This window comes from Crassostrea angulata, chromosome 7, assembly GCF_025612915.1.
Source record: "Crassostrea angulata isolate pt1a10 chromosome 7, ASM2561291v2, whole genome shotgun sequence".
In the NCBI taxonomy this organism is placed as follows: domain Eukaryota; kingdom Metazoa; phylum Mollusca; class Bivalvia; order Ostreida; family Ostreidae; genus Magallana; species Magallana angulata.
In genome coordinates this window covers 13,307,625-13,324,250 of record NC_069117.1, presented here as the reverse complement: position 1 = coordinate 13,324,250, position 16,626 = coordinate 13,307,625, and the positions used below count along the sequence as shown (strand labels likewise).

Below are 16,626 nucleotides of genomic sequence, written 5' to 3'. Positions count from 1 at the left end.
GCTCCAGTCGGATACAAACTCATGATCTACGATTCAGAAGCCCAATACTTTAACCACTGAGCTACGACGATATACAACCCAATCGAACGATATAAACAGTTTAACAAAACATTTAAGTCGCCATGTTGTAACGTGTGTCTTAAAAAGTAAAAAGTCTAAAAAAAAATAATAAATAATAAAAAAAAAAATTCTTAAAAAGTCTAGGTGTAGTGAAGTATCTTTAAAAAAGTATCCAAAGAACTTTTCTTTTATCTTCGAGCTAATCATTTATTAGGTGCTTGTATGTTATAATCAGGCACTTTTTTTAAAATTTACATATAAAAAATGGAATTATCATGGAGTTCCCCCCCCCACTTTTTTGGGGGTATGTAAAAAAATGATAAGAAAAAAAGGAAATGAGGAGTGAAACTGAAGTTAGATAGTAAGCCCCCCCCCCCGCGCGCCGTCTCAAGGGTAGTGCAGGGACTTTACAACAAAAATATGAAAATTTTTAAGCTTCTAATTTATAGTATAATAAAAAATAAAAAATAACAATTTTTTATTGATGTAAATTTGATGCGTCTTTGTAAGAAGACGGGCTAGAACTGATTTCTCGTGCTATTCGAACACCAATCATACACTCGTCACCACGTGACTCGTAACTATGAATTTCATTGGATACAATTTTCTACTCGAATCAACAAGACAATTATTTTCCGCTAATCTCCGTACCGCGGAAAATATTAAGTCTTATCTATTCTTACAAAAATGACAAGCAAATATATATTTGCCGACTAGCCCAGAATGCATAGAAAAACACCAAAGTTAGGGTGAGGCGACGAAATGAATCAGGGAAAAAACAAAATATAACATACATTTGATAACAAATTCAAAACCAAAATGTGAAAAACTTTATGATAATCATAACCCCAATTTTCTGGAAACTGCCAATCGGTTTTCTAACTGATCTACAACATACATGTCCTTACTAGAATCGCACTTCCAGCGCCCGTGTCTTTTAATACACCTTTCGTTTACATTTGAACCGACTGCAGCTGTAGCTCCGCCTGATCGAAGCGAATGTAAACCTAAATTTAAACCAGAACTGACCTCTTTGAGCCTGGAAATAATGTTTTCCCTTGCAGTAGTGTAACTAATCTTTTTGTTTTTATATATCAACTTTGCAATACCATGTGATCTGAAAACTGGCTTAAATAAAAATTCTGAAGATAACAAATTAATATCTGCCAACATAACATATTTTTGCAACATTTTCACAGGACAAGCACTTGTGGAACCATTTGCGACCAACACCTCGTTTCCTTGCCGGTATTGGTCAGTTTTACTTTTATTAATGTACACACATAAATAATCATCAACAAATTTTACGTCACAACATTTTAGGCTACTTACTTCGTCATAACGCAAAAAAGCGGCAAAACTCAACAAAATCATGGCCAAGTCTCTTACGATCAGCACATCCGTAGATTCGATATATAAATTGCACAAACGAATCAATATATCAGATGAGACAGGGTCCTTTCTGGTTACTTTGGGAGTTGCGATGCGCTTGGCCGCCTCTTGTAGACACTTGACATAAGAATTGCTGGTAGGATCGGCAAATCCATGTAATTCGTGAGCCCACTTTAAAGAATAGATTGCGTGATTGACCACATGAGAAGATGAACCTTGATCCAATAATTGTGTAATATACAATGCGACGTGAACAGGTTGTGCGGGTAAACACTCAAATCCTTCTTTTTGAATGAAATTTTTCCATCTTTTAAAACTACTATGGTAAGATTTCGTTGTGTTAAAACTCTTCCCCTGAAGAATATAGTCGGACATCTTGTATGCCAAATCGTTCAAAATGTCGTTATTTCCGGCTCCGCTTCTGACTACGTCATCAATTATTTTTTGTCGTATCCCGATGTCTGTCAAAATAAAATAATCTAATGATTAAATCTGAAAACGACCATGTCAAACTGAAGGGGATCATTACAAAATACCCCCTTTTTATATCTTCCCTTCTCTATTATATGAGTTCTTTGCAAAACTAACGAATCTGAAATACTTGAACAGTTTTGTAACAAAGGCCAAAAAGGAGCTGAAATCCACCTAGGAACAACTAGTGTCCCTACCACTTTTTCTGACAAACATTTTTTGATTGTTTTTGAAATAAACACTGGTGGAGGGACAAGCCACATATTTGATCCCGTCCATGAAAAATTAAATGCGTCAATGCCGCTAGTACCAGGACGCCAAGATTTTGAGTAAAATACTGAACACTTTGTATTGTAATGCGTTGCAAACGCGTCAATGTCATGCTGACCATACTTTTCACACAAATAATTGTACACTGAAATTCTAATACCCCAATCATCTCTATCAGTCTGCCTACTGATCAAATCAGCTTCTTGATTTTCCGATCTCGGGATCCATTTTGGAATCAATGTAATTTTGTTGTAACTACATGACTGAAAAATATCAGAAGCAATTAATTGCAAATTCTCTTTCTTACTGCCAACCTCTAAAATATGAGACACATTTTTGTTGTCACTGTAAACAACCAGAGACAAACCTTTTAAGTCATCTGAATGCGTGTTTATTATTCTATGAACTGATTCTAATTCTCGCCAAGTAGAACTCTTATTGCATTCCCTCTGGCTCCAAGAACCAGACACAGTAACTCTGTCCTTCTGTAGGACTATATCCCCACCCTGCTGTGAGGAACTCTTGTCTGAACGCTGAACTGTTGGGTTAATATAACCCCCATAACCTACATCTGATGCGTCACTGAATAATTCAAAATCTCTCGTTTCTGATAAATCAATGTTTCTAAACAATGCACCGCTACAGTTCAATGACTTTATGCTTTCTGACCAAAACAAAACTTCCTGAATTGCATTTTCTGACAACAATACTTTGCTATTCCAACTAGCCCTCGTCTCTACACAAAAATATAAAAATCTAGTCATAATCCGGACTACATTTCCAAAAACAGCTTTCATACTTATGATCTGACCCGTCAGACATGCAATAAGTCTAACACAAAACATATTTGAACGCTTTGATTTGATCAAAATATCATTTACTAAAGACATTGTCCTACTTATCCTCTCCCGAGACACCCTGACAAACCCGTTCTGAAAATCCCATTCTAAACCTAACCAATTCACGTTTTGAGACGGAAACCACTGACATTTTTCATGAGCTAACAAAAATCCAAACTTTTGTAACTCATCCCTGACAAAACAACTGACTCTAAAAGCGTCCGACTGTGAAGAACTGCCTCCCAAACCGTCATCCAAATACATGACAATTTTGACATTATTGGACCTCATGTACTTAACAAAATGCCTAGTAACTTTTGAAAAAATGTAACCAGCTGTAGATAAACCAAAAGGCAGAACATTGAATACATAGTACTTTTGCCGACCATTGATATTCCAGCTAAAGCCCAGATACTGCCTGTGTTCTGCAAATATAGAAATATGATGGTATGCTGACTTAAGATCAAATGTGAAAACAAAATCACCGATATCAAACACGTCTCTCGCTACTTCAGCGTCCTCATATCTATACCTATATTTATGCAAATGAAAATTCACATGTCTACAGTCTAGGACTAACCTAGGCTTACCTGATCTGTTATATGCAACAGTAAGCGGATTGACCACACTTGGCTTAGTACTCACCTCTGAAATGCAATTTTTTGCCAACAAAGACTCGATTTCTGACGAAACAAATTCTACATTTTCTAATGAGGATCTATTGTTTTTTAATTCGACACTTTCTGGAATTGTTTTAAAAGGAATTTTATATCCATGAGAAATTATATCTCTAATGTAATTGTCCACACCTGTTTCAACCCACCTTGATAAACAGCTATTTAAATGCCCGACAGGGCTTACCTTGTTAGTAGTGCACTCGTCCGTGACCGACGTCGACAGGCGTGAATTCGAATAGTTTTGTTCTGAAACTGAATTGTTATCTGAATTTCTGAATGTATTACATGTAACAATACTTATCTCTGCCGAATCGTTGAGCTTCCTTCTACAGTCTCTCGCCCAGTGACCTTTAAACCCGCATCGATAGCACGTCCCTGGCTTGACCGTAGGTGACCTAGAGTTGTCTTTCTTGTATGGGTGTGGCCTTGAATAGTCGTTTGTTGGTTTCCGCTGTGCCTTTTGTTGTTTGTCCTTTTTCTCTGCTTTATTTTGCGCCTTGTTTATTCTTTTTTCATCGTCAGAATCGTCAGCGATGGGATTAGCTTGGTATTCAGCTACTACCTTCCACCCTAAAGGACTAGAATCAGCTATTTTTATCAATTTCTGTCTCTCATTCAAAAGTTCAATACCTTCACCAATCTTTGTCCGGGCGGTGTTTATGTTTTCAACGCCAAGGTTGGCGCTGTCCAAACTGGCGTCTGCTTCCCTCAGCTTAGTGATGACCTGTGCGTTTCCCCGGTACTGCGCTTCGTTTCCATGACGTTTAAACTTATAACTGCCAAAAATGTTCTCCTCTATTTTCGCTAACTGCGATGACGAGAGTTCCTTCTGTGTTGTTTCCATAGACGATTGAAAATTCTTGAAATTGCTGTCTATCAGAGTCTTCATGCTGCTTAAAATTTGATTTTGGGACGATTCCACTGCTTTTTTAACTTCGGAGCTAATTATTTGCTGAACCTCGGAACTTATACCGGCATCCCCGTATTCGTCCATGATTGATGCGTCTTTGTAAGAAGACGGGCTAGAACTGATTTCTCGTGCTATTCGAACACCAATCATACACTCGTCACCACGTGACTCGTAACTATGAATTTCATTGGATACAATTTTCTACTCGAATCAACAAGACAATTATTTTCCGCTAATCTCCGTACCGCGGAAAATATTAATTATATATACATTTTTTCGACATTGTAAAAAACAATAAAAGTACAAAACATACGTACAGGCGTCCATTTAAATCCTCATGTACATAGAATTATGGTGATATAAATTTATATAGTTCAACATCAATAACAAAGGAAGATAACTCGAATCACTTTGTCTTATAATAGTTAGTTAATTGTTAAAGCCCTTGGAACAGAGAGAGAGAGAGAGAGAGAGAGAGAGAGAGAGAGAGAGAGAGAGAGAGAGAGAGAGAGAGAGAGAGCCTTATAGATAATTTAAAAATACTTGATACTAGTATGTGGAATGGCATTAATATAAACGGTAAAGTTGCCAACTTTCATTTACGGGTGTGTGCGTGTGAATGAAATCTTATCACATTCTAAATTTTGCATCAATAGCTATCCAGTAGATTTAAAATTTGCAATCTGCAACACGTCCTTAAAAAAGATTTTTGACCAATAACTACCGAGAATAGGCGCCCTGTGCACGTCATTGATAGGGTAACAATAAGGTCCTCATGAAAGGTGACTCTCTCTAACATTGATTGTTTACCAAAATACAGAAGTAATAATTTCCTTCTTATATTTCAAAGAATTTTTTCATAAAACGGAAATTCTCTGTGATGAAGCAGAAACGAAGACTCGCATTCCGGATACATTTACACCTGATATTCAATGAATAACCCCCAAATTACAGCCATCACCAGCATAGGGAGGCGGTAAAAATAGTCCACTGTGCGAGAACATCTGTAGCAGCACCTGAGGGGTTTTATTAACCTTAAGCTAATTTGAAGTCCCGCGTTTATGTCCTTAGACAAAAATAGTCCCAAGGATCTCCCTTAAAATTCATAGAACGGGAATACAAATCTGTTTTAGTGCCCGAAAGATGATCTTCGACTTATTCTCCTTTTACTGATTTTAGCATCTGTATTACAAAGTGACCGCTCGCATCGTTGAACAGACATTTTTTTTTTAATTTCTTAAACAAAAACATTACAACGAAACTTAAACAATATTTGTACCGTTTGTTCAAACTCACAGATCTGATAGCTTTATATAAAATGACGTTTTATGTATGCGGTGTTTGATACTAAAATTCTTTATTTTACAAAATATAAATCCATTCAAATACCAACAGAAGTAACCTTTCTTCATGTTAGCACATTAAGTTTATCCCGCGGATGATAGTACTGTGACATAGCCACGCACAGATCAATCATATGAGGTTTGGTTAAATTTTGATCCCTTTGATACAAAGCAAATACAGTTATTATTTGTTGCGCAGAGATTTGCGTCTATGATATAATGATAGAAATATAAGACAAATGAATCATGCAGCAATATTTGATCCGGAGGCAAAAATTCAAGTTTCATTAACACGACCTCAACTTTCAGCAGAAACCACGCTTTTTCTGAACGTTCGACTTCTCTATTTGCTGACATATTTAAAAAAAAGTAGTTCCTCTCCTTGTGAGCGATTTGTCTCGTAGACATGTCCCTATAAATTAGTGACGGCCAGTGATCAAATCGGTTTCCCTCTGTCAATCTTTTCAACTTCCGAGCGATCTTCTATAGCACGACCAAATATGCTTATAAATTATAAACTGCTTAGTGTCGAGTTCTATAAATTTGACTCTATATTGAATTTAGGGAAATTTTCAATTCAACTCCCAAGAGATTAAGTCGTCTGCTTTAGAGGCCTAGCAAAGCGGGTAATTTTTGTCGTGAATAATTTCTGCGACCCGGGGTCAAGCACTTAGGCGGAAACGTCCAAAAACTGAACGTACAGAGAAAGAAATCAATGCAATTACTGACAACCAGAAAGACTGGCCGGATTAGTGGACTGCAATGAGAAATTAATGAAGCACGCTCTTAATTAACTCTTAACCAGGAGTCGCCTTACCCTCCTATGGGAGTCTCTTCCATATAAGGACCGCTCAATGTCTGCGAAAGTGAATTTGAAATCACGAAATTCTCGATTTGTCCATACAAACGCATGCTCATTAGTTAGAATGGCGATGATTAATTTAATTATCTGTTAAATTGGCTCAATATTCTTCTTTTAAGATTCTACCATATTTTTAAAACTATAATTGATGTGACATTATTAATTTCCATTTCCTGAGACAAATTACTTGTGGCTTGAGATATGGTTCCTGCTTTTTAAAAACAAAATAAGATTGTAAGAATATCAGTTGACTAAGGTAGCTCAAAGATATTAATTGGTGGAGGGGTATAGAAAGAGAAATAGGGCGATATTTAATACATGTAGGGATTTAATATTATGCTCCTTTTTCTGACATTTTTCCCATCAAATAAAATTATAACAATCTGGTCAAATCATCCATTATTGACAATTAGACTTATAGAATGACTATCTATGAAATTATAATAAAAACAAACAAAACCTGGCCAACTCTCACAATTTTGTTTTCACAGTATAAAGATAATATTGGTTTTCAAAAGAAAATCGGCACAAAGCCGCACCGAAAGAACAATGATAAACGGTGCACAAACAAGATGCAGGTTGATTTGCAGGTTTGTAAATTAAGAGATATAAAACTAGAAGTGGGCAATATTCTTGTTCAACACGATTATCTCTTTATCAACGGGATCAGAATCGATTTTCTGATTACGGTAAATGGTACCACCTTCTATCTTCAGGGTTCAATCGTACATAGCTCATGCAGATTTGAGTTCTTGTTAATAACGGGCTAAATATTCGCCAGTCTTTGTTTTCACATTTCTATTTTAACCTCATAGCCGGGAGGGACAGTATTGTCTTTGATGTTCGAATAAAAATTATCATATTTTATAAACATAAAACATGAATACTAATTGATATGCGTGTTCTAATTGAATAAATTCGGTGGGCTTACACAAATAAATTAGCTGGCTGCGCAGGTTTAAGGTCTTTTTTTTTACCCTATAACGAACTATTTGTGGACACACCAAAACAAGAAATACGAGCCCCGCACCTGTTTTATCCTCGTTGCAGACGGATGCAGATATTGGGTGGGATATTGAATAATTCTCATGTACTTTTTCACATAAAAAACTGTCAAACTGATCAATACCCTCTACTCATCACTCAAAATGGTCCGATGTTTGGGTAACCCCGTTGGTATGGCAAATACTCGAGAAGCAAATCGACTGACTTCCACGCATCCTTTTCAAAGGATAGTGTTTAATTAAACCCCTGGTTATTAATTAAAAAATGCTGCATCCGAATTTAAGAACCAATTAGTGCATGTAATAATTTTGAACTAATAAGACCCTCGCCATTTTGACTATCGACAAACTGGAACCACCGCCAAGGAATTGATAAAGCTGGGGGTTAAGAAAGTCTTTCAGATCCTTGTTTGAGAATGCAAAGTCCTTGATTTAGGGCAAGGGGTCCTTTTAGACGAAACGACTTCTCTTGGCAATCAGGGCTCCTTAGAGAGGATGAGTATTTGAGTAAATGATCTCATGAAGGACCATTCAATATCATTTTGGAGAAGAAATCAAATATTTCAATAGGCTACAAAATAAATTTTATTTCAATACAGTGTAATAATTGTTTATGTTGGGGGTTATCGGGGGCTATGCTTTATTTCCAATAAAAACCCAATCTTTTTTGTGTGCAGACATGAGAAAGCCAGTCACTTTTCAAATACATAGTGCATTGCATTTTACACTTCAAAAGAACAATTAAATCAATAGATTATTGAGAATATGGACGCAATCGAGCGAGTAGCTATTTCAATAATCTTGTGATATTCAATTTAGGGAGGTTTTAATCAGAATAAATCTATGAATAAGTTTAAGACAAGATATAAAGTAGATACCCCAAGGTTATATTCGCTTGAATAGACCGAATTACTAATGATGTCCTATGCAAAGATATGACTTCCGAGGCAGATTGAAACATGGCTTTTGATTGGCTGACTCGAATAAGTGGGAGGAGTAATCGTATTGAATCTATTCAGGTGTGAAAGGAAAATATTGTATCGTGGAAGTTAACTTGTAGTGAATATAAAACACCTGATTGGAGATGTTTGTATAGAAGTTTGTGTGAAAAAGATCAGTATTCGATGAGACATTTATCCCTGAATTCGGTTCCAAAAGTCAATATTGAACTTTGTCATTTCTCTGTGTTTGGAGGTAGCAGGACTTTAACACATGTTACAATGAAGATATCATTTTTCAAATAAAATATTTAATACTTTCCGAGGACTTGCAAACAAACTGGCTTTTTGGAATCGGAGTGCATGTGGTATTTTCAAAGATGAAGTCGTGGATGCTAGTTGTGTTTTTTCCTTTGCATTTAATTTTCGGACAAATCGTGGAATACAGTTTACCAGAAGAAAAAGCACCAAATACATATATTGGCAATGTAGCTCAGGATGCTAATATTTCTCAACTGGCCCAGCCGGAAGACTTACTGTCCATGGAATATCGCTTCCTGTCTCAGTCTAACCCGTATGCAGAGCTGTTTTCCATCCACGAGAAAGAGGCTACCTTGTACACAGCCAAACAGATAGACAGGGAGACTGTGTGTAAGTTTGAAGTCAGCTGCATCCTTAGAGTTGACGTCATTGCAAGGTCCACTGGAAATTTCTACCAGAAAATCCAGCTCAACCTTAATATACTGGACATTAATGACAACAATCCGACATTCTCCCGGGGATCCATCGACGTGGAGCTATCCGAGGGTTCGTCCGTGGGAACGTCCGTGCAAATTGAGGGCGCCATTGACGCTGATACTGGGTCGTACTCCGTTCAAAATTATGTCATCTCCCCTAGTGATGGGCCGTTCGAGGTCCATTTTCAAAAGAACGTGGATGGGAGCTCCATTGTGAAGTTGGTGCTTAGGCAGAGTCTTAATCGAGAGGATAGAGAGTATTACCTCATTCAGGTAACATAAACATGACACATATATACACAGGTACTATCTACGCTCTCATCTACATTCTGACCCATTTCTTACTCATTCAAATGAAATCACTTACACGTTTCTGTTTCCATTAAAATTGGCATTCCTTGGTATTTATGATATGATTATAATAGTGAAAAGAGCGTGCAATTCATTTTAAAAATTTTAGTTTCATATCCGATTTTCAGTAAAGCAATTACATTATATTTAATTTAGTTTATATACATGTACATGTATAATGAATTACTTTCAGAATAAAAAAATCTTTATATATAATTTGTCACTACTACGTAAACTTTCAAGCCCGAAAAATATAATCAAATGTACATTTTATGCTCAATAGTTCCAAATGACATTTAAAGATTTCTTGAAAGGCAATTCATCATAATTATGATAATTGAACTTGTCTGAAAAATTGTAGCATGCTAAATGCTTAAAATGGACCACCAGCACTATACTTTATTCGTGCACGCACTGTCAATATTTGTATTCTTTTATTTTTTATACTAAATTAATTATATACAGAATACAGAAAAAGGAAAAGGCTTGCATGCACTCTCAGAATTTGTACACCTTTAATTTTTAACGAATAATTTATATACGGTGTACTGATATCTACATGTACATTCAGTAACTCGGAATCGTTTTGATATTGAAAGCTGAAAAACCTTTCGAACTGCAAATTACGTTTCTTGATATTGTTTTGATAAATAGAAAATTTATAATACATTTATCTACGAAAGAACTGTTCACAATAAACATTGATAAATTTCTAGAAATTGTTCTATGTAAATTTTGTATTTACTTCCACCAGGTAAATTCCAAATTTTACACCACGACAGTTGGAATCGAATAATTTGATATATATTTTTTCTAACAGATTGGTATTCTGTTAAGATCTTGTCTTCTAATGCAGGTTTTAGCCCAAGATGGTGGAAACCCTCCGAGGTCTGGCGCCCTGAACGTTAACGTGTACGTCACCGACATCAACGACAATTCTCCAGTCTTCCTGACCTCTAACCTCAATGTGACCATAGATGAAGACGCCGCCATTAACTCCACCATCACCATCATCCGGGCCACTGACGCAGACAAGGGAAACAACTCTCTGGTGGTTTTCAGCATCAGTGAACGCCAAGATGCTCGCATCCAAGCTCTGTTTGGGATTGAGCGCTTCACGGGACGTCTGCTTTTAAAAGAATCCCTGATTTATGAGCCAGGAGAGAGCTATAAGATAATCATTGAAGCCAGCGATAGCGCCAAACAGCCCAGAATCTCCCAGACCCAGGTAACGGTAAATGTGAACGATACCCACAACAATCCGCCCCAGATTACCGTGGATCCTCTGTCCAACAGTGCAGACGCAGAAATTTCGGAAAACGCAAAACCAGGGGCACCTGTTGCACATATTACGGTTTTTGATCCCGATACGGGATACAATGGACGAGTGAACTGTTCTGTTGATGACATTGCTTTTACAGTACAAAAATTACGACAAACTAGTAATTACAAAGTGGAGTATAAAGTTGTCGTGGTTCAACCTTTGGACAGAGAGGTTCTTTCAGTATACAGAGTTACCGTTCGTTGCGAGGATGAAGGCCACCCTAAATTGAATGCATCCGCCACTTTCAATGTACGTCTGAGCGACGAAAATGACAATAAACCAATTTTCAACCAACAAGTGTACAAAGTTCAAAAGACTGAAAATAATGAAATTGGAGATGAAATCGTACAAGTGTCGGCATCTGACAAGGACTTTGGTGTCAATTCAAAAATCCAATACAGTTTACGATCATCCGATCAGAACTTTCAAATTAATCCTGAGACTGGGCTTATCAAAGCTTATTTTCGAATGGACAGAGAAAAACTAGACGAATTCAGACTGATGGTGTACGCAGTGGACCAAGGGACGGATCCCAAAACTGGGTCGGCGGAAGTGATCGTCCAGGTGGCGGATCTGAATGACAACGCCCCGGATTTTGTAAACGATAATTTGGATTTTAATGTGCCTGAAAACTTTGGACGTAATGTGACGGTTGGGGTATTGTTGGTACATGACAGTGACAGTGGGGAAAATAATCGAGTATCATTTTCCATAGATCCTCGCTTAAAGCCAGGCCTACCGTTTGAAGTGTTCTCCAATGGCTCGATAATTGCCATGAACAGTTTGGATAGAGAGAATCGTTCTACGTATATATTTGAGGTGGTTGCAAAGGACCACGGTGTTCCACCCCAAACCACGCGGGCCAATGTCACCGTACAGGTCTTAGACATGAACGACAATGCTCCAGTTTTTATTTTCCCTACAGCACATAATAATACGGTCACCGTTTCTTACCAAACTCAACCAAACCAGGTCATAGCACAGCTGAAGACAACGGATGCAGATGAAGGACTTAACTCTAAGGTCACTTACCTCACCCCAAATAAAAACTTATCACAACTTTTTCAACTGAATACCCTCTCTGGAAGATTGATTTTAACCAGAACTCTTGCGACTGTTGATATTGGTTCTTATACAATGTTAGTTTACGCTCAAGACAAGGGCACCCCTCCAAAAATCTCAGAGGCCTTTTTGACCATTACTGTCACTAACCTACCCCTGGATGGGGCCCAGATTTCCCCCGTGGAGGAGGAACACAAGTTTTATCTCATCGCCATAGCCATAACCTGTGTGACTGGTGTTATAGCAGTAGTGATCATTTTGACAATTTGTTTGATAAAACGTGCAGATCGCATGAAGCTCAAGTATCAACAGTCACACAATGAATGCGAAGTCAATCAGGGGTTCGAACCCAGGAAAAAAGTCAGCTTTTCGGTAGATGACCCGGATTCAGCGAGAGTGGTGACTCACGTGACTTCAAATCAACTTTATTCTGCCCTGTCTGACCAGGTGAGCTAATATTAATTGTCTAAAGTTTTAATCCAGCTGGTTTAACTCGTATACAGAAAATCCTAAGCATTTCACATTTTAGTAATATCGGTAAAGATTTCAAAATAAATCTGCCATAAATGTCAATCATTTCTATCTGAACAACTTTGCTTAAAGCTGTTGCTTAACAAAGCGTAAACCGATATTGAAAATACGATTGTTTTAATATCATTGGTATTCATAATAGAAAAACAATTATTCCAGAGGAAACACTCCTTGTTGGATCAAAGTAGCGTCATAAATCAGTCAAAATCCAGTGTAATTTACATACTGAATAGGGGCGTAATGAAATCATTTTCTGCCTCACAAATTTATGATGCCCAGGTTCATTGAAAACCTAGATTTGTCATAAAATGGCCATAAATCCTACCTATGTAGCCCTTGGTCAGTTTGACCGTGTCACAGAAAGAATAAAACAAGATATTGTAAAATTCAATTAGAGGCTAAGCGTGCCCGTGATTTAAACTGATAAGATAAATCTGTACAGGAGATTTCACATTAAAAACTAGCTGACCGTGCAATTGCTGTTGACAAATCCAGAGATTTGAAGGGATCATCAAACATAAATTTCAGAGATATAATTGGGTATAAAAGTTAAGAAAAGAGATTGGAATGCTTTTCCCTTCTCCTTTCTGGTAAGGAGAGAAGTATTTTAGGGTAGTTGTAGTCTCATATGATCCGAAACAATCCGGTCCTGTGTTTGATTCGAAGAGGGTGGTCAATCGTGTAGTTGTTGATGAATAAAAAGATAAAACTGAGTGCGCCATATTGTAAGTTTTGTCCAAAACCGCATAATTACATAAATCCTATAAACCCCCATTATAACCAGGGACAAAAGACCTAAAATGCCCTAACACCCCTTAACAGCAGGTTCTCGGTGAAAACACTTTCCAGGCATTTAGTTCAACCTTGCTCAACGTATCTTTCGGTGCTTTGCAACACCCGGCGAACAGCGGGTATTTACGTTTGTTTGAGCAACGCTATGTATCTTTATATTAGAGTAGATGGGCAGCCTTTTGTACCAAGCTGCTTTGACAAGAAGTTAGCCTCTAGGAGGGAAACAGTGACAGTCTTTGGTCGGAGAATGAACAAGATCCACGTAATGTTAGATTCTCGTGTCCCACGGCTGTTTGTACGACCATAGTCGCTCGCTAGATTGCTGTGGACCTACTGGCGATTTTCTACCGCGCAAATTAATAGAAAGGGGAAATATATCACCGGTAGTTTATCCAACACTAATTGAAAAATCCTCCAACCCCCCAAATGGAATAACTTATTATGTGTTTAAACCTTTCAAAACATAATTTTTCAAGTAACTTTTAAAATGTGTAAATAAAAAAATTAAGAAATAGTTTTAAATAACTTTTCAAATTCAAAAAATGCTAGCCATATATATGCATATTTTTCCTATACTTATTCAGACTGTCATTTTGTTTTGCTATTGTTGGACAGTGAATAAATCAAACATCGTCTCAAATCATTGACAGGTTATATAAAGAGATCAAGAACTAGTGATATAATTGGATGTTCTATTTTAAAGCCTGTTTTCATTTACTGGACTAAAGTAACCGAAAATAAACTTTGTACTGGTCACCGGCATGTGCAAGTGTCAAGAAACCCATGCCCCGATGAACGTTCAGAGTTAAATCTTGCGTCCATCGTATTCAGATCACCAAATCGATCATTGAAATATGAAATATATCTGTGTCGTTTAAACAATCTGTCATGTTTATTGATGGCTCCTGTCCGGAACCTGCCAATCGCTGCCGTCGTGTCATCAGCAGATGATTCTGACACAATTTTTGAGAGGTGACCAGTCGGCCAATCTCTACATCTGATTGATGAATTTGAAATTGTCGTTTTCCTGCACATATCGCGCCTGCATCATAAACGCTTGGCTAGTGATTCAAAAGTTGCGAACTCGAAGAACTTTTAAGAGTTTTAATAAATTGGTGGTCGCACGACATATTTCACGGTCGAGTTGAACGCTGTAATTACAATAACTTCGACACCGTTTGGTGCAAACTACATCTATAGAATTCTCTAACCCTTCAATTATATCACATAAAATTCATTTCTTTTAAACATCTGTTTTTGTGTACTTTGGCGATAATCTTAGCTGCGAACATCTTTTCCAGCTGTACCTGACCTCAAACTTACAAAGTTGGTATGGCTGCACTCTCTGACACATGTTATTAGATGTGATAAAAAATGCATCATGAGGACCTCACTTTTATTGAAGATTTTATCTGAAGAGATAAAATATTTACTCTCCTAAAAAACTGTAGACTAAAAAGTGATCTTGGTATAAAATATTTTAACATTTCTATTCTTAGGTAGCAGGAGGTGGTTCCAGTCGTCTGAACTACCAGCCTCGATATCACAATGAAGTATACGATAGACAACGAAGACACAATCCAAATGCTCAAAATGTATTCTACTTTTGAAATTGTTCTTATTTTTTGTTGAAAGAAATTATATTTTATGCGTCTGAAATAGACCCATGTTGATTTAAAATTCATGATTGAAACATCCGAATTCAATTTCAATAGGCACCACATTTTGTCAACCAAGATGGCGATACCAATAGCAACCACTCCGCAGACACAGCAACTAGCGACAGTGGGAGAGGCGGAAGTGACGACATGAACAACAGTTCCATGTTCCCTAGCTCTTTAGATTTCGGTAAATATTTATTTTGTTGTATTTGAATAGTCTTTTTTAATTATTAAAATCGGTGTTTTAAATTTGGTTTTGTTGCAAATCATTAAAATCGTATGAAAAATTAAATATACTTGTCAAAACGTATATATTAATTGCTTTTAAACAATCCCCGAGAACTACTGTCAGATTGCAATAAAACAATCATGATGATGATGATGACGACAAAATGCGTTTTTCTTTCCAGACCATGAGAACAGATCAACACGAAGCAACAGAGACTTCCGATCACATTTACCCCTCCATGACCGAGACAAACCCCAGACACAAATAGGCAGACCCAGGGATTTCTTCAATTTAGACTTATCGTATAATAGTAGTGCATATCCAAATTTAGACAATTCGTATTCACACGGATTAGTTCCCTACAACAATACGGGGAATGATGATAGTACCACCACATCTGGTAGCTATGTGCTTGACCCGGAAGAGGAAATTAAAGAGGTCATTCAACCAAGCAACAGATGCATTGTTTGAGCAGAAGCTCAGGAATCAAAGTGAATAACTAATTAGTCATTAGAGAGAAGAAAAGTGTTTGAGGGGAGAATGAATCTGTGTCTGGGCGCTTTCGTTTTGCAATTAATAAAAAGCGACTTGATCAAACGAGACGAGTGATAAAAGGTGAGAAATATCGCAGTTTTATAAAAACGCGACTTAATTCCACTTCAAACAAACGAATAGACGAATGTGTAAGAAAGGATCCGAGGTCTGAATGCGAGGAGACAGTACAGAATAAAGGATGGATTGTTTTCACAACACGGACGTGTTACAACAAAGTGAAAACGATTTATTTGCTTTGAGAATAAAAAAAAACCGCTGTTTGCTTTTTTCAGTCAATTTATACTCGTGTGTTCCAACTGAAGAATGTGCCAAAAAAGGACTTGATACCAAAGAATACTCTGTTTTATTGTTATTTTCTTTTTTAACATTAAACATAAAATCGGAACTCTTTTGTTGTTATCTTGTTTGTTTTCTCTTGTTACACAAGTGTTTTCAATCGATTTTACACTTTATTTGTGATTTGTTTATTTAATCAAGTCATCTCTGGTACACATAACAGATAAGATATATTGATGATTAACATACTCATACTTATATTTTTTTTAAAGAATATCTTTGGGTAAATTATTTGTAAAGTCATCAGGCACCTTAAAAATTAAGTATCACTTATACAAAATT

The 16,626-nt window shown here is 36.9% G+C and overlaps 2 protein-coding genes across 2 annotated transcripts; one reads left to right on the top strand and one right to left on the bottom strand.

Annotated features, from left to right (window-relative positions):
* Positions 1 to 509: 509 nt before the first annotated feature.
* LOC128155338 (uncharacterized) lies at positions 510 to 4,882 on the bottom strand. Its single transcript, XM_052816992.1, has 2 exons — positions 2,354 to 4,882; positions 510 to 1,913 (listed from the first exon to the last, which is right to left on the bottom strand). Exons 1-2 carry the CDS (start codon positions 4,767 to 4,769, stop codon positions 901 to 903), a joined length of 3,429 nt encoding a protein of 1,142 aa, XP_052672952.1. The 5' UTR covers positions 4,770 to 4,882; the 3' UTR covers positions 510 to 900.
* Positions 4,883 to 8,872: 3,990 nt separating this feature from the next.
* Positions 8,873 to 16,407, top strand: LOC128155347 (protocadherin-11 X-linked-like). Its single transcript, XM_052817019.1, has 5 exons — positions 8,873 to 9,776; positions 10,711 to 12,687; positions 15,063 to 15,158; positions 15,279 to 15,411; positions 15,635 to 16,407. Exons 1-5 carry the CDS (start codon positions 9,147 to 9,149, stop codon positions 15,922 to 15,924), a joined length of 3,126 nt encoding a protein of 1,041 aa, XP_052672979.1. The 5' UTR covers positions 8,873 to 9,146; the 3' UTR covers positions 15,925 to 16,407.
* The last annotated feature ends 219 nt before the right edge of the window (positions 16,408 to 16,626 follow it).

What these genes read in the sequence shown, in the direction of transcription:
- LOC128155338 (XM_052816992.1), bottom strand. Translation starts at nt 4,769, where the DNA reads ATGATTGGTGTTCGAATAGCACGAGAAATCAGTTCTAGCCCGTCTTCT. An exon ending in GACTGATAGAGATGATTGGG is followed by an intron (nt 1,914 to 2,353) that starts GTATTAGAATTT and finishes TTATTTTGACAG; the next exon opens with ACATCGGGATACGACAAAAA.
- LOC128155347 (XM_052817019.1), top strand. Translation starts at nt 9,147, where the DNA reads ATGAAGTCGTGGATGCTAGTTGTGTTTTTTCCTTTGCATTTAATTTTC. An exon ending in ATTCTGCCCTGTCTGACCAG is followed by an intron (nt 12,688 to 15,062) that starts GTGAGCTAATAT and finishes TTCTATTCTTAG; the next exon opens with GTAGCAGGAGGTGGTTCCAG. An exon ending in ACAATCCAAATGCTCAAAAT is followed by an intron (nt 15,159 to 15,278) that starts GTATTCTACTTT and finishes CAATTTCAATAG; the next exon opens with GCACCACATTTTGTCAACCA.